Source organism: Ochotona curzoniae, unplaced genomic scaffold (genome assembly GCF_017591425.1).
Source record: "Ochotona curzoniae isolate NIBS_2020 unplaced genomic scaffold, NIBS_Ocur_1.0 contig_523, whole genome shotgun sequence".
NCBI classification, from domain to species: Eukaryota; Metazoa; Chordata; class Mammalia; order Lagomorpha; family Ochotonidae; genus Ochotona; species Ochotona curzoniae.
The window spans coordinates 10,956,338-10,973,182 of record NW_024466459.1 but is presented as its reverse complement, the minus strand read 5'-3'; the positions used below and the strand labels follow the sequence as shown (position 1 = coordinate 10,973,182).

At 61.5% G+C, this 16,845-nt stretch overlaps 1 protein-coding gene across 1 annotated transcript in view; it reads right to left on the bottom strand.

Annotated features, from left to right (window-relative positions):
• The window catches only part of TBC1D16 (TBC1 domain family member 16), a 46,671-nt gene extending 33,214 nt beyond the window's left edge, over nucleotides 1-13,457 (bottom strand). Inside the window, 4 exon segments of the mRNA XM_040989377.1 lie at nucleotides 10,949-11,182; nucleotides 11,396-11,540; nucleotides 13,287-13,328; nucleotides 13,331-13,457. Of these exon segments, the coding sequence (XP_040845311.1) occupies nucleotides 10,949-11,182; nucleotides 11,396-11,540; nucleotides 13,287-13,328; nucleotides 13,331-13,457 (548 nt within the window).
• Between the last annotated feature and the right edge of the window lie 3,388 nt (nucleotides 13,458-16,845).

Here is a 16,845-nt window from a genome sequence, read left to right as displayed (position 1 = left end):
TCAGAGCTGAGCATGCCAGGGTTGGGGCGGGGCCCTCAGCCTTGGGAACTGACTGCAGCAGCCCTATTCATGACCTACAGAGAGAAACAACAGAACCAGAGCGTGAGGGGTGTCCTTCATCCAGAGGCCTCCCATTCTGCCTGGGCAGGGGGCATCACGCCCAGGAGTCATGCCACTCACCCTGGCGCCCACCTGGGAGGTGCTAGCCTGACCTCCAGTCCCGGGCCCCGATGCCACACGCAGGTGCCTGCCCAGGATCACCCATTGCACTTGGCATAGACCATGTACCTGGCTGGTGGACTGCCCTGCAAAAAACGGGCTTCTCCACCAGCTGCAGGGGCTGCAAGTTAAGTCCAGCCCTCAGAGACAGAGTGCAGGCAGGAGCCTGTTGGGGGCTACCTGGCGTGAGCCTGCGGCTGGGGGGGCGTGGGGACAGCACTAAGACCCCACTTGGGACAGCAGCATCTCCAAACCAAAGCGCCTGTGTCTGAGTCCCGGCTCCACCTCCAACTCGGGCTCCCTGGGAGGGGGCAGCTGACGTCCACCCCCGAGGGATGCCCGAATGGTGGTCCCAGCTGCCACCTCCAGGCTGGCCCAGGCCCAGCTGTGGCAGGCATTTGGGGAGTGGTCCAGCAAGTGGAAGATCTCTCTCCTTTTCAAATAAAATGAAAGGTAAATATAGCAAATAATTTTTAAAGACAATAGGCGTCTGACAAACTGGCCGCCTGCCCTGCCCACCTGGCTTGGCCCCTCCTGCTGCCAGGGTCTGCCTGGCCCAGCGCACCAGCACACCAGGCCACGGAGCCTGCCAGCTCTGACGATGGGAAGAAGTACACGGTGGGCAGAGAACACCCCAGATGCCAGTCCTCTGGCCAGCGCTCAGCTCCTAAGCGAACTGAGCGGCCCCTGCCAGAAGACTCCAATCCAAATTTGGCCACACAGAGGAAAGCGTGTCCTTGCAGCCCCCAGAAGCCTGCAGCATGGTCAGGGTCATGCACTTCCCACCCTTGGGCAGCCCTCAGCGAGAGGAGCCCCCCACGCGCTCCGCGTCATTTGCTTCTCAAGTTCTCACACGGGGGACAGGACAGGAGGGCCCCGGGCTGACACACACACCAGGTGAGCAGTCAGCAGGCTCGGCGGGGTTTATTTAACAGGATAAAAATGTGAGATCTTGTCACCGGCTAATAAATGCCACGTGTCTGCCTTTCCAAGAGCCGAGCGCAGCCACGGGCCCTTGTGCAGGAGGTCGTCCCCCCACTGCCTCCAAATCCACACGCTGCCTCCCAGGACCCCACAGGTGCTTCCCAGAGGAACCTGCTCAGGCTTGCCCGTCCCCTCCCTCAGGGCAACAACACAGAACGAACATGGGCCCTGCACTGGCTGCAGGGCCAGCACGCCGAGTGAGCCTCCGCCCTGGAGCCCAGCAGTACCAGCTCCCAGCAGTGGACCTCCCTGGGGACCCCAGCACCACCCACATGTACCTGCCACCAGGTCACAGGGGCCAGCCTCGTAGGGAAGCTAGGGGCAGGCAGGGAGTTTCTGCTGCCATAGCACAAAATCACCCAACACGACCCAACATGAGACCCCCTCCAGGATGGTCAGTCGAGGCCCCAGGACCCCCTACACCTCGCCAGCAGCCTCTCCAGGGATCTGAAAACCAAGACACCAGAGTGCCCATTGCAGACTACAAGCCTGGCCTCACACTAGAGTACCCCCTTGGGGCTTGGCACAGTGGCACAGCAAGTGAAGCCATTGCCTGCAATGCCCTGTGGACGCTGGCTTGAGACCTGGTGCCTCCATTTCTGATCCAGTGCCCTGCAAATGCAGCTGGGAAAAGCAGTGGAAGATGGCCCAAACCCCTGGGCCCCTGAACCCGCATGGGAGACCCAGTGGAAGCTCCTGGCTTCAGACCAGACCGGACCAGCCCTGCCCATTGTAGCAGCTAGGGAATGAATCCGCAGATAAAAGATTCTCTCTCTGCAAACATATAAGAGGAAGGAAGGAAGGAAGGAAGGAAGGAAGGAAGGAAGGAAAGAAAGAGAAAGAAAGAAAGAAAGAAAGAAAGAAAGAAAGAAAGAAAGAAAGAAAGAAAGAAAGAAAGAAAGAAAGAAAGAAAGAAAGAAAGAAAGAAAGCCTAGCTCCTCGTCTTCCAGGCAGTGGGCCAATCCTGAGCTTGCTGGCCACCTGGCGACGAGCTCTGGGGCCTTGGGGTGTGGAATTACTGCCTGGGGGACACCCAATGACAAGGCCACTGTTCTCGCAGGTAAGTGAGGGACTGAGACCTGGTGATATGGAGGGCAGAGACCCGAAGATTTGTATGAGTCAGACTCATGGACCAGCCCACATGGGAATCTGGAGTTGGGCTTATTAGCATAGAACATTGCTGACCACCACACGCCAGTCCATGTGAAAGCTAGGGTGGGGACCTAGATCCCAGCACCTGACTGAATGTTGGAACAGGGGATGGCTCACATTAAGCAGGGTTATGACACTATACAGTACACGGGAGAATCAGGTCCAGGGGTAGATTCTGTGGGGGCTGTGTGGGCCAACCCTGTAGAAATACAAGTCCTGCTCCTTAGCTCAATAGTTGGGATGGTGACGGGCTGAGCTAGCTGTGACCATGGAACCTGCCAACACTCATAGGTACAGGGACCAAGAATAGTCTAAGCAGGTCCAGGCTGCAGCACCCGCATGTGCGTCCTAAAACAGGGTGTGGGGCGGGCCAGACCACAACATTCAGCAACCCAAAGATAGAGGGTCAGATTATGCTGGGCAAGGGCCTAGCACCTGCTGGCACATCTGGAAGTGGGTCTGGACGTGGGCTGAGTGGGGGAACATGGGAAACTCCCCTAGTGGGTCATAGCTCCCACAGGACTGGGGGTTGGCTGGGCTGGGCTGGGCTGTAGCCGCCACCTGTGTGAGCTGGAATTAGAGGTGGGCTGAGCCTGGCCAGGCTACATCACCAGCTGGCAAATGCTGAGGTGAGATGGGCCATGCCAGACGGCTGCAGCACCCAACCAGCACATGTGAGACCCAGGGCGAGGGGTGACTCGGTAGGGGTTGCTACGTGGGGCTCCTCTGCTGGACCACCACTTCCACTGGAAAGCATGAGAGCTGTGATGGGGGCAGACTAGGCCGGGCAGGGCTATAACACCTGTTGGCCTCATGTGAGCTGGACCAGGGAAAAGCCAGGTTGGGTTGACAGTTTCTGTTGGTACAATGCATAAGTCAGAGAGGGTGTGGGTTGGTTGGGCTTTGCCACAGCATCAGCTAGCAGATGCTGGCACTGGGGGACAAATTCCGTCAATTGAAACCTGAAGAACCACCTGGAGAGTGCAAGATCTGGGAGTTGTAGTGAGCCCAGCAGGGAAACAGTGGGCACCTCCCTCTTGGGTTGTGACTGACTGGTGAGCATGAGAACCAGGACTGGGATAGGCATGGCTAGACAGAGAGTAGCACCCGCCGTCACGTGTGTGGGCTGGAGAGTGGGGCTGGTCGGGTTGAACTAGGCTTCAATGCCCATTGACACGCATGAGAGCTGAATGGGACATGGGTCAGACTGGACCAGTCTGCACAGGAACCAGGGCAAGAGGCGGGCAGGAGGTTACTGCGGGTCGCTCCGACTAGGCTGTAGCTCCAACTGCTTTGTATGAGGGCCGAGCGTGTGGTGGGCAGGACTGGGCTGGGCTGTAACACCCCTTGGTTTGTGTAAAAGGGCTGAAGACAAAACTGACTCAGCAATTGCAACCACCAGCGTGTGCGTGAAAGACTGTACCGAACCTTGTACTGGCAAGCACACGGAAGAATCAGGTCTGGGTCACCTCAGATGAAGTTTCTTTGGGGATCCCCCTCCCCCAGTGAATCGCTGGACTCAGAACTCCAAGCATGGAGAGAATTGCAGTTCCATTGTCTGACTGTGGAGTGCCTGTGTCAGAGCTCGCCTCCTCAGTGGCTCAGACGGAGCAGTGGACAGCATATCCAGATGCACATGGAGGATGTGGCAGTCCGGTGGAGCCTGCAGAGGACACCTGGTAATGACAGAGGACGGAGGACAGAACAAATCAATCAACTCCCCCAGCCAAGAGTTGGCAGTGACTACCTGGGCAGACAGAGACCCTAAGGTGGACTATGTCAGCCAGTGGGACCTGGAGAGAGTTCATCGTGATGGGAGTGGTGAAGCCTCTTGAGCAGGACCCTCAGAGCAGGCCCCATGTCGGGGACCCTGGGGTGGTGTCGGGTGGCTGCCCTCCATCCCGGGGCACAGAGGCATCTGGGAGGCTGGGTGCGGCTTCTCCCCTTGTCTCCCCCCTTCCCCCGGATACAGGAAGGAAACAGAATGTAGAAATAATGGCCTCCCCCACATTCCTGCAGCCCTGGAACCTTATCACCCTAATCAACCATGTAAGAAGTCATCAAAAATCAAATAATTATTAAAAAAAGTATCAGTTTCAAAATGAAGAAAACAAGCTCGCTCGCTCACTCGCTCCAGGGGGCAGAGGAGGGAAGCCACTGCGGCCAGGCCAGCCTCCTCGCCACCCCCCAGCCCCGTCCATAGCCAACAGCCTCGATGGTACAGGTGTGATTTTATAAAGTCTAAGTTCTGGGGGGGCCTGCCCAGGCGACAGCCCCACACCCCAGAACTGGGTTGCAAGGTGGAGACTGCAGGCTGCTCCCTGCAGCTGGGACCAGGGGCCTGTGACCGTCTGCCCCTGCAGCACGTAAATTCACCAGGGGAGCTGTTTCAAAGCGCACGGTCCACCCGAAACACTCACGTGACTGGGTGGCCTACCCCACTCCCACCCCGTAGGCCCCCTTGCACCCGCTGGGACTAACAAGGACCCCATGTGTGGGGTCACGGGCTTGCCCGGCTGTGATGTGCCTCAGGTCACCTAGCATGGGATCCCCATGGCTCAGCCCTGACCCTAAGCCTGAATTTCTTCCTTGGGTCCACAAGGCTGAAGGAGCGCCCACTGCCTGGGTGGGCCACGTGTGTGTGCCCTTGTCCACCAGTGACAGGTCATGGCCACTGTGGACAACACGGCTGCAGGCACAGGTGCGTGACCCCTGTCTGGCCCCCACTTCCTGGTCCTCATGCCATCTCTCGGTGCCCAACTCCTAAACGGACCACGAGCTGTCCTCACAGCTACACATTTTATTTGCCTTGTTTTAAGGATTTTATCTTTTCTGAAAGACAGAGTTAGAGGGAGAGAGGCAGAGGTCTTCCATGCCGAGGTTCACTCCCCAGATGGTCACAAGGACGGGGGCAGGGCCAGCCCCCTGGGACTCCATGCCAGACTCCACCTCAGTGCATCGTGGGCTGCTTTCCCGGGGGCGTGAGAGGAGCTGGATCAGAGCTCACAGCTGGGGCTCCAACTGATGCCCATCCGAGATGCGGCTCCACCCAGACAGTGGGTTCCAGCAAGAGCACCTGGCGGCTCAGCTGGCGGGGCCTGGGATCCACTTATCCTGGCAGAAGGAACCGGAAAGGGGGTACGAGAGAGGGTGCAGACGGTGAGTGGCCACACCCGGCTGAATACCGAAGCCAGGGACGCAGCATCAGTCTTGCCTGGCCAGCTCTACCTGTGCTGGGGGCAGGAGGGGGCGAGGGAAGCGCGTCCCCCGACCCCCACGTCCAGAGAGCGGTCAAGGTGGGGTCAGTCTGGCCCTCCAGGGCCTGCCCGCTGCGTGTCCCCGGAACAGAATCCGCTCCGGGGCGGACTTCTCCCCGCAGCATCGTTGCCCACTGCCCGGGGGAGAAGCCCGCCACCTGCTGGGCCTGGCCCCGGCCACGAGCTGCCCGAAGGGTCCATGGCCGCCCCTCCCAGAGACCCCCAACGCTGCCTGGGCCTGGCCCCCACACCCTGGATCCCAGGGGACCACCCACCCTGCAGCGACTGCTGCTCTTGGCTGCAGTCAAGACTGGCCGCTCACGGAACAGTCACTTCCAACTACCGTCAACCGGAAGGGCCCCGCTGGCCTCGCCCTGGCCGCCCCTGGGCCCCTGGGTGTGTCCCAAGGCGGGCCCGGCTGGCCGTTGGATCCGCAAACAGGGTGCGTGGTGTCACTCGACACTGTGGGGCAGCCTTCCAGGCTGGGAGAGACTGTGGTTACCAAAAATAATCCACCCAGTGTTTAAATATTGACAGAAGGCTCGCAGATCCCCAGCCTTTGCAGTGGGCCGGCTCTGCCCTCTCGGCAAGTGGCCAGGGCTCCCTGCAGAGGCCAGTCCGCCTCGCCCCTCCTCTGCCCAGCTCACCCCTCACTCGGTGCCCCCTCCCTGGCCCTGCCCGCCCCCAACCCTGACCCTGGGGTGGGTCTGCTCCTTCCACGAGGTCTGCACCCCACCCTGGAGAGGACACTGCAAACCGCACCTGTGCTATGTGCCACCTAAGCACCCCACCACAGGAGTCCAGAGGATGGGGCCAAACAGGGGGACCCCTGCCTTCCTGGGGTGGCATCCACAAGAGCTCCCGGCACCCTGTTCTGCATGAGAGGCCAAGAGAGGGTGCCTGCACCTGCACACGGCCAGACAAGGCTGCGAGGGACGCAGCACAGGGCCTGGGCCAGGGACCCACACCCAGGGACCAGCCCCGTCCTGATCTGCCCTGGTCTGCTGGCTCACATGAGCCCAGCCCCTGCCAGGGAAGGAGAGCCCCCAAGAGCCAGCAGGCAGAGGGGCCGCCGCAGCCCCATGGTGTGGGGCCTCACTGCAGGTGCCTGGGAACCTGGAGTGGAGACGCCCAGTGTGCTGTGCCGGGAAGGACAGGGGTGCAGTGCCCTGCCCTGCACCAACTTTGGGGCGATTTCATCAGCATCGTGTTGCGTTGCAGCAGCCAGGTGGTCCCCAGAGGCACAGCCTGAGCTCCCTGCTCGCCTGGAGGCTCAGCCACATCATGCTCCCCGGCGCTCACGACAAGCTCACATCTTGCCGAGCACACGTGGGACCAGCTGGGGCCGTGCCAGCACGGCTGATGCAAGAGCCGGGCCCCTGGGGCCTCGGGCTTCCCACTCCCCGGGGCAGCTGCATTCACGTGGCACGGGCCACGAGCCGCCCGGGTTGCGTCAGGCACCACAGGGGCCAACTCTCAGGTCCAGGGAGCCCCAGTCCCCAGCAGGTCGGGGGAGGGCTGGGTGGGCTTTCTTCTGTTTGGTGTGGGAAGGCCGACACGCTGATGTCCTGCCGGTCCAGAGGACCTCAGGGGGAAGAGGGTGGCGTTTGAATGACCTGCCAGTCCTCTGGGGGGAGTGAAGCCCACAGGGTCAGTGCCGGGACCCCTCCCACAGGTGGCGACTTCCAGGACCTGGCTGTGGGGAGCAGTGGGGGACAGGGCTGGGGCCCCTCTGGAAGGAGCAGTCGTTGTCCACCGCCTCCTTGCTGCCTCCCCTAGTACCAAGGGCCAAGGGCAGGGAGAGCTAGCGGCAAGGACAGCCTGGGTCCACCCGTAGCAGGTGCCGGCTAGACCAGCAGTCACCTGGGGAGTGAACCAGCGGGCGGATTTCTCTGTCCCTCTGTCACTGTTTTTTGAGGGTTTTTTTGTTGTTTACTTCCTGTGGGTTTTATGTTTGTCTTTAATTATATTCCTTTTTATTTAATTCATATATTTTATTTTTGCCAAACCACATCAGGACCCGGGGATGAGGGCCGCCCACTAGACGTGAGCTTAGAAACCCGATGTGGAGAATGCTCCCAGTGACTGCTGGAGTGGTTCTGATAATTCTGAGATGTTGTCGGCTTCATTGCACGAAACTGAGAAAATCTTTCCAAGGTCCTTTGGCTGACAAAGTCCACCACAGTGTATCCACTCGCCCAGACACTGCCAGACCTCAGCCAGGAGAGTTGTCCAACCATTTCTGCTCTCCGTCGTCTGGCACTGGACGTCCTCTGCTGGCCTCCATGAGCTGTACCTGCAGGTACAGGTTCCCAAGACTTTGGGCCGTCCTAAACTGCTTTCCCAGGCCACAAGCAGGGAGTTGGATGGAAAGTGGGGCTGCCAGGATTAGAACTGGTGCCCACAGGGGATCCCGGTGCGTTCAAGGCGAGGACTTTAGCCACCAGACCATGGCGCCAGGCCCAAATACACCTTTTTTAAAAGGCAAAATATTTATATGATCTGAAAATAAGCCAGAGAATAGTATACCTTTCTTAAAGGGGGAGGGGGATTTACTTATATTTACTAAGGAAACAGAGAGCTCCTTCCCACGGACTCACTCCCTGAATGCCACAACGGCTGGGGCTGAACCGAAGATGGGAGCTTGGAACCCCAGCCAGGTCCCCCAGCTGGTACTGGGACCATCCCTGCTGCCCCAGGGTCTGCATCAGCTGGAGGCAGGGGCAGAGCGGCTGCTGAGTGGGAGCGTCCCCCGGGACCCCAGCCTGCTGCCCCCCACATACGTCCGGGCTGCACCTCCATGCCACAGTTCCTTCCCAGTTAGCGCCAGGCCACAGGCCTTGACTTCAACCCCAACTGAGGTGGATGCCAGGACCATGCCATCCCGGGGTGGGGGTGGGGTGTGACTGGAGGTGCAGGTCCGAGTATCACTGACTCACTCAACTGCCCTGCCAGGCCATGAGCACTGCTTTGGCCAAGGGTGTCCAGGTGGCCCCTCTGCTGGGTGCCAGTCAGCACCCCTACCCCCTGGGAACTGGGTCCTGCCCTCGTGTGTCCCACGCAGTGACACGGGAATGTGCAGTGAGTAGAGGACCAGGGCCACCTTTTCAGGGGACCAAACACTGCAGGGAAACGCAGGTTCCCAGGAAGGGGGTCCACTCCTGGTCCGAGCCCAGCCCCAGCCTGGGCATGTAGTTCTCCAGTTCTGCCACTAGAGGGGCCCCGTGAACCAGCCTCCCTGCCCTGCCCAAAGGGGGTCTGGGTGCCTGGCTGCTCAACCCGGGCACCCCAAGAACTCGCACTCCAGGAAGAACCAAGAACCCGGCTCCCAAGCAGAAGCCACACCTCCCACAGGGTCTCAGGGCCTGGTGGGGGCTCGCCTCCACGACGCTTGGGGTTGCCAGGAGCAACCAGCCGGGCACCTGCTCTGCAGCCCCAGCAAATGTCAAGGGCTTGCCGTTTCCAAAAGTGCCAGGGAGCAGAAAGGCTGGGGAAGGTGCAGTGGGACCAAGACCCCCACACTGGGCATCAGCAGAAAGGAGTGGGCAGCCGCTGGGGATACGGGTACCAGGGCCACCCTACCCCTCCAGATCCGGGGCGGCGTTTGCAGCTCTGAGGTACACCACTCCAGGCTCGAGACCACCGTGGAGTTGGGGGCTGAAGCAGATATGTCCATTCCCAAGTGCGTCTTTCCCCTGCCCAACAGCCGTGGACAGGAGGACAGAGAGCCAGCACCACCCGAGGGGCTGGCAAGTGAGGAGAGGAGGCCGGCACCCAGCAGGGGGCCAGAGGGGACGGACTGTGGCTCCCAGGCAGAGGAGTTGGGGCTTGTGCAAACTGTGGCCAATGGCCCTGAAGGGTTGCGGAAGCCAGCAGCGCAGGACTGGCCCACCCTGGCCATTGCAGCCATCTCCCCCACTCTGTAACTCTGCCTTTCGAATACTTAGATATGAGTGATCTTTGGGTTGCTGATAAAAAAGCCATATTAAACAACGGCAGGGCCGTTAAACAACTGCCAGGCCTCGACTCAGACCCTGCCACCCCGACCACAGGTCACGCGGGCGTCCCTGCCAGGTGGGCAGAGTTGGGAATCACCCCAGGTACCCTGCAGTGCCGCGTGGCAGCACCAGAGGGCGCTCCGGCTGTACCCAGGCAGCGGGACCCAGGCAGGATTTGGGTGCCAAGCCCTAGGGCATTCAGAGAAGCCCATCTGTCCTGCAGCCCTCCTCCAGGCTGCCAGCCCCCTTCTCTGTGCCCCCAAACAGCCAGGGCGAACGGGAACATCTCACACATCTCACCAAGGAGACGCCCAGACAATATCTACCCCAGTCCCCTCCTGGGCAGCCCCTCTGCTCGGCCCGGCCACACCAGGGCTGCAGACAGCCTGAGCACCGGACCTGGAGTGCACAGTGGTCCTGCCAGGGGGACCCCAGCCCTCCTTCCCTTCCAGCCTCTCTCCCCCCCATGAGCCCAAGACAACGCCACTGGACCTGTCCCCGGGGCTCGGGTTTGGAGAACGCACAGACACAGCCTATAGCACGGAGCTCAGGGCATCAACACCCACGCTGACTGCCTGGACCCTGCACGGCCCAGGGCCCTCCTCCACTGACCACCTGGACACTGCACGGCCCAGGGCCCTCCTCCGCTGACCGCCCGGACCCTGCACGGCCCAGGGCCCTCCTCCGCTGACCGCCCGGACCCTGCACGGCCCAGGGCCCTCCTCCGCTGACCGCCCGGACCCTGCACGGCCCAGGGCCCTCCTCCGCTGACCGCCCGGACCCTGCACGGCCCAGGGCCCTCCGTGTTGACTGCACAGCCCAGGGCTGCCCTCCACTGACCGCCTGGACACTGCATGGCCCAGGGCCACCCTCCGCTGACCACCTGAACCCTGCACGGCCCAGAGCCCTCCTCCGCTGACCACTTGAACCCTGCTTGTCCACCGCCTGCCATCATCACAATTGCTTTTCCCACCGAGCCTGGGCGGGGGCTATGCAAGCTGTCTCTGAGAACTGCAAGGGCCCAGGAAATGTGAGGACGCCCCCTCCTGCTCAGCAGGGCTACAGATGGTGGTCCTGGCCCTGCAGTCCACCTGCGAGCAGACCAGGCCTCCCCCAGGGTGGGCTGCCACCAACCTTCTTGCCTTCCCAAGCTCACAGAGGGGAGCAGCGGACGCCCAGCCAGCTGGGAGAGGAGTCCCATGGGCTGTAGGCAGAGCCAGGGCCTGGCTGGAGGTCATGTACCTCAGGCAGTGCCACAGGCTTCGGGGTGCCCACCAGATCTCTGAGAAATGAGCCCCAAAAGGACCAAGACTGCCACGGGAGTGGCCTGGGACTCACCTTGGGGAGGGGGCTGCACCTGAGCCCAGCAGGGTCCCCACCCTGGCTGTGCGGGGCCTGCCTGCTGCCGCTGCACTCGGCCCGCACTGCGCTGGTGGGTGAGAGGCCGAGGCCGAGTCAAAGGAACTGTCCCCGTTCACACCGTCGGCTAACAGCTCCAGGGAGCCCTCCTCCTCCGGGGCCTTAGCCAGTGGCTCCTGGCTGTCCTCCGGCCCATCCTGTGGGCTCACCATCCTGTGGGCTCATGGTGGATGAGCCAGCTTTGGGGCCGGGAAGGCGCTGTCGGTGCAGGGGCCCCGGGCCAGGCCGTCTGCTTCCTCCACGGAGGAGCTGGTGTCCACAGTGTCCGCGGCCCCTTGAGCCTCCTCTAGCACATCCTCGTCCCTGTGATGGTGGTGGGTGAGGCCTGCTGGGGCCGTCCGAGCTCTGGGTGCACTGGCCACGGACCGGCGGTGCCCTGCACACAGGGAGCTGTCAGGCGTGATGTAGCACAGGGCTTCCTCGTCTTGCCACTGGATACGAGATTTGGGGACCCAGGCCAGGATGAGGGTGGCCCCCAGCAGCTCATCCTCCAAGTACAAGCACAGGTGACCTGCAAGCGGGACAGGGGATCAGGAGGGCCACGTGTGCCCCTGCTTCTATTTGAAAAGGGTTGGAGCAGCAGCCTGCAGGCAGTCCCCCAGCACTGCTTGGCACCTGCCCACGTCCTCTGCTTCCGGGGACAGCAACAAGCGTCCATGGCTCCACCCTCAGACTCTTCCCCGCCCCCAGTCCCCTTTCCCTCATGGTGCTGGTTCCTGGGGGCTTTGTCGAAAAGGCCGTGCCCACAGGCCCTTCCACTCTCACCTGCGCAGGGTCCACACCCCATCCACCCACAAGGACAGGCCTGGGGCTGGGGGAGCGTGGGCTGGCCGCTGAGCCGGCTGGATCTCAGCTCGGACTCCGGTCACCAGGGTGTGAGGGCCCCCAGGCCACAGTGGGCACTCTGCCCTGCAGTCAAGTCACTGGCTCAGATGCCTGGACCCCGTTCCCAGCTCCTGCAGGAGACAGCTGAGGGAATGCAGCTCCCTGGCACCTGGAGCCCAGCTCAGCCTGCTCAGCCCTGGCCATGTGGGAAGTGTGGGGAGTGACCAGGCAGACATGTCCCTACACCTCACAGACAGCGTGCGTGCATGCTGGCCACGGCGGCAGAGCAGCGAGCTTGGCTCAGACAGTTCACTGGGGTGGGCGTTGTGGCATAGCTGCCCCCTGGGACACCCTCGCCCAGCACCAAGATGCCCTAGCTGCTCCTCTTGCAATCCAGCTCCCTGCCAGGGTGTGAGAGGCAGCGGGTGGTGACGCCCCCACCAGAACACCTGGCTGGCCCAGCTCTTCCTGCAGCGGGCATTTGAGGCTGCAACCAAAGGATCTCGCTCCCACTCAATCTTGAGAATCAACCTTTAAAAATAAGTTAATTAATTAAATTAAAAGTCATGGTGGTTCCCAAGCTCTCAGCATCCCGACACCTGCCTGGGGCCCTGCCCGCAGCAGAGGAAGCCCAGGGCTACAGGGCCAGGGCCCAGGAGCCTCCTCCCAGCAGCCTGCCAGGGACCCTAGCAGACATCTGCTCACTGCAGGCCTGGCCCACTCCTGCAAGAGGCCTTGGGGGCCGCTCTGTTCTAGGGGGTGTGCACTCGTGGCTCTGCCTGGGGGCCTCACACCCCAAGGAGCCCTCCTGGGGGGCACAGCTGTCTCAGCTGCTGACAAGACAAAGAAAACGCTGAGGCGGGCTGCCTCCAAATGTGGGGGGCTGGGGGTGGAGTCCTGACTCTGGCAAGTCCCAGGTTTGGGCAGGGCCCCACTTCCTCTGCCCTGGGAGGCAACCTCTTACAGCTCTAGAACTTTCTAAGGACCTCTGCAAACACTTATTCATCTGAATGGCAGTGTGAGAGATCTCCCGTCTGCTGGTTGACGTCCCCAAAGGGCTGAAATGGGGAGCAGGGCTGCAGCGGGAGCAGGGCTGCAGCGGGAGCCAGGCTGCAGCCAGGAGCCTGGACTTCCATCTGGGTGACCCTGTGCTGCAGGAGCCCAGGCACTTGGAACATACTCTGCTACTGCCCCGGGGTCTTAGCAGGGAGCCGCACAGGAAGTGGAACCACCCAGACTCGGTGTGGATTTCAGTGGCTCAAGCAGTAACGGGACCACTGCCATCCCCAAAAAAGGAGTCCCCAGCTCCTCCTGTTCCCCACGTGCAAAGCCGAGGTCATGGGGCACCTGTGCAGCCAGGGTCAGGGCAGGTGAGGGGTGAAGGATGGGCGAGGGATGGGCTGGTCCTTCCCCACCTCCTGGGCCAGCTCACCTGGGTGGTACTCCCCCAGCCCCTGCAGGCCCTCGGGGGGAGCAGACAGACACTGTTCTTGGAGTAGAGGCTCTCCCCATGCAGCACAGCGGGGTTGCCGCCCGCAGGGGTGAGGGTCAGGAGGTGAGAGGCCCAGGAGGAGGCCGGGCGCAGGAGATGGCCCAGAGTCATGGCAGGGCAGCTGCTTCCATCCTCCCAGGTTCCGGCCCGGGCGGGGCGCGTCCATTCCTGTCTGGGAGAAGGAGAGGGATGATGAGGGTGCAAGCCACTACTCCCGAGGCTGGCACCCCCTCTCACTGGCAGACACCCTGAGGGCAGGTTCAGCAAGGACAGGCCGCCCAGTGTTTCCTCGGGCTCAGCCAGGGAGGGCACCTCCTGACCTGACTGGGTGGAATCGCCCCACAGGAAGCCTGGCCCCACTGTGGAAGGGATTCCCACAGGCTCCAGGAATTCCATCTGCTGTGTGCCCATGGGTATTGGCGCCATCGAGCCCTCCTTGCCCCCTGCCGATGCCCAGGTGCCACACACCCCACTGGAAGGAGACCCAAGGCCTCCGACAAGCCAAGCTGCCGCACCAGGATGAGAACCAGAGAGAGTGCCTCCAGAGACACCACAAACGGGAGCCGCATCCCCAGCAGGACCAGGCCAGTACCCCCAACAGGGGACCGAGACGCAGACAATGGCCAAGCTCCCAAGAGCGGCCAGGATCCCACGGACCAGGGGAAAGCAGCTCCAAGTCCCCAGACATCGCAAAGTGTATCAAGGCAGGAGACAGCAGCTCCCCCAGGCCAGCCTGCCCCGAAACCAGGAATGCCCCTCTCTGCCAAAGACCTCACTCAGTCACTTGGGCCACATGGCCACTGCCAGGGGTAGGACAGGACTTGGCTCCTGTTAAGTCCCAAAGCCACAGACGGAAGGAGGTGGCCTGTTCGTGATGGGGTCCGGGATGGGTCCTTGGGAGAAGCCCCCAGGCCCCACAGGACACATTCTTGGTGGGGATTGGGCAGAAATGCCAGCCAGGGCCTGGGTGCCCTCTCTGCTTCATGGCCATCTGCCCCTACCTCCACCATTACCCCAGACAGCAGCCCCCAAGGACTGCGTATGCCAGCACCCCCAGGCTGAGGGACATACAGCCGAGCTCTCACCGGGGAGCCAGTCTTGGGAAACGCCGCCCTTTGCCCTGAGCCACCAGGCAGAGCCGCATCCCAAGCCCGGCCCAGCTCCTCTGGGCTAGGAGACAGCCAGACTCGAGAATCCTGCAAACCCAATGAAGTCACAGCGTACCCTGTGAGCCCCGGACCCCGTCGCGTCTCCTAGGAGCCACACTGAAGGCAGCACAGGCAGCCCGCGAGACAGCTGAGACACATGGCCACCACGTCACATTGGTGGTCTGTTACCCAACCCTGCGGGCATCGCCGTCAGCCGCGACCTGGCTGGCCACGGCCTGGGCATTCTGTGGTGGCCATGGCTGTGGCCTCTGTCCAGAACCAGTGTCACCCTCTGCCATCTCCGGGCTTGGCAGCAAACCCCTCCCTCACAGCTGCTTGCCTAAATCAAAGCCGGCTTTGGGAGGAAGTGTTTGGCTGCCCCTGAGCACCCCCGGCAGGCTGTGCTGGGCACCCAGCAGAAGACGGCAGCACATGGGCACCTAGGATGCCCCAGTGCCGCCCACACTCCCTGTGGGAGTCCCCTGACCAGAAATCAGGGCCCCCTGTCACTCAGCACAGAAGAGCCTGTAATGAGATCTCTGCCTCCTCCTGGAACATGGTGGTCCCTTCTTCAATCCTGTGCCCACAGACACCCTCCCCCAGAATGTTCTGGAGAAAAACCAACAGGCTGCTTCTGGGCCCACGGGGCTTTGCCCACTAACCTTAGCCAGGAGTGTTTGTTTTGTAAAATGAAGTCTCACGGCGCAGTGTTTGCGGTTTCATGAGCATCTTTCATGCACATCAAGTCTTCACTCGTAGGCTCTGTCCCTAACTAGAGGGTGCTGCCTCCGGAGACCACACCCCCTCAGTCACACAGCTCCAAGCCGTCTGTGTGCTTCCTGCTGCCTCCTGTACCCCACAGGGTAAGCTGCCGGAGCTGGAGCTGTGGTGCAGCGGGAAGAGCTGCCACCTCCAGCAGCAGCATCCACGTGGGTGCCTGTTCAAATCCCAGCTGCCCCACTTCCCATCCAGCCGGGGAACCACACGGTGACACCCACATGGCAGCCCACTGACCCCACGTGGAGAATGCACGAGGTAAGGGGGCAGCAGTGTCTTCTCCCGCAATGCCAGGACTGGCCCAGAGTCACACAGCCCATAGCAAACCCAGGGGCCAGGCCAGTAGGAACGAGGGCACAGCACAAGAGGAACAAGGGCCAGCAGGGGCCAGCCCAGAGGGGACCACAGAGGAGCTCACGGCCCACCCAGGGCTCAGCGTCCCTGCTGGACAGCAGGCCGGGCTGCCTTCTGCCCCTTTCTTTGTGTCGCCCCCACAGCAGAAGCTGCATCAGGTGGAAACCAAGCACAGGGTCTTCAAGGCACCCCAAACCCGCTGGGCTCCCAGGAGATGGGGAATGACACACTTTAACACCTGAGCCAGGTGCCCCAAGGCACACGGATTAAGAGAGGCACATAAAATCAGCTTTAAAAAGCCACCAGCACACTGGGCATTTTTGCACCATGGCCAAGCCCTGGCTCTCTTCCTGACCCCAGCTTCCCGAGGACCTACACCCTAGCAGGCAGGGTTCAGGTCCAAGGAGCTGGGGCCTCCACGCCGCTTGCACAGGACCCACCAAGCTCCCTGACCGGGCACGCTGCAGCCATCACAGGCATGCGGGGTTGGACCAGCAGCCGCCAATGCTCTCTGGCTCTCTCTTCCCCAGTAAATAATGTAGAAGAATTACAGAGAACAAAACCACCACTTGTAGGTACTTCGGGGAGGAAGAGGCCGCCTTCTCCCTGCAGGTGCTGTGGCTGAGAGCTTAGCACACATGAGATACAAATGAAACACAATGGATGATACAACGGTACAATTCTACAATTCGCATCCACCTGCACCAAGTGCCCAGCCCAGATCCTGCCCTGCCAAGCACTCTCCCACAAGAAACCGAGTAACCAACCTCACTCTACAGGAAGCTGGCACAAACTGTGTAAGGGATGGCTGTTGAGCCCAGCACAGTGGCTCAATGGCTAAAACCCACGCCTTGCATGCTCCAGGATCCCAGACGGGCTCCCGTTAGTATCCCAGATGCTCCCAGCTGTGTCCTGGATGAGGCTGGACAGGATGGCATCCCGGACCCCGGAGCTTGCTTTGTGGGCAGGACATACCCACACCTGACAGAGCTGCCACTGTCCCTGGATCGGCAAGAGTGCTCCCGAGGCTCGTGTGGCAGCACAGCAGCTCAGCTGACACTTGCAAAGCCAGCATCTCATATGGGAGCTCTGGTTCGAGTCCCGGCTGCTCCTCTTCCCATCCACCTCCCTGTTGATGCACAGAGAAAAGCAGCAGAGCATGGCCCAAATGACTGAATCCCTCCCCCCGTGGGAGACCGGGACGGGACTTCCGGCTTCAG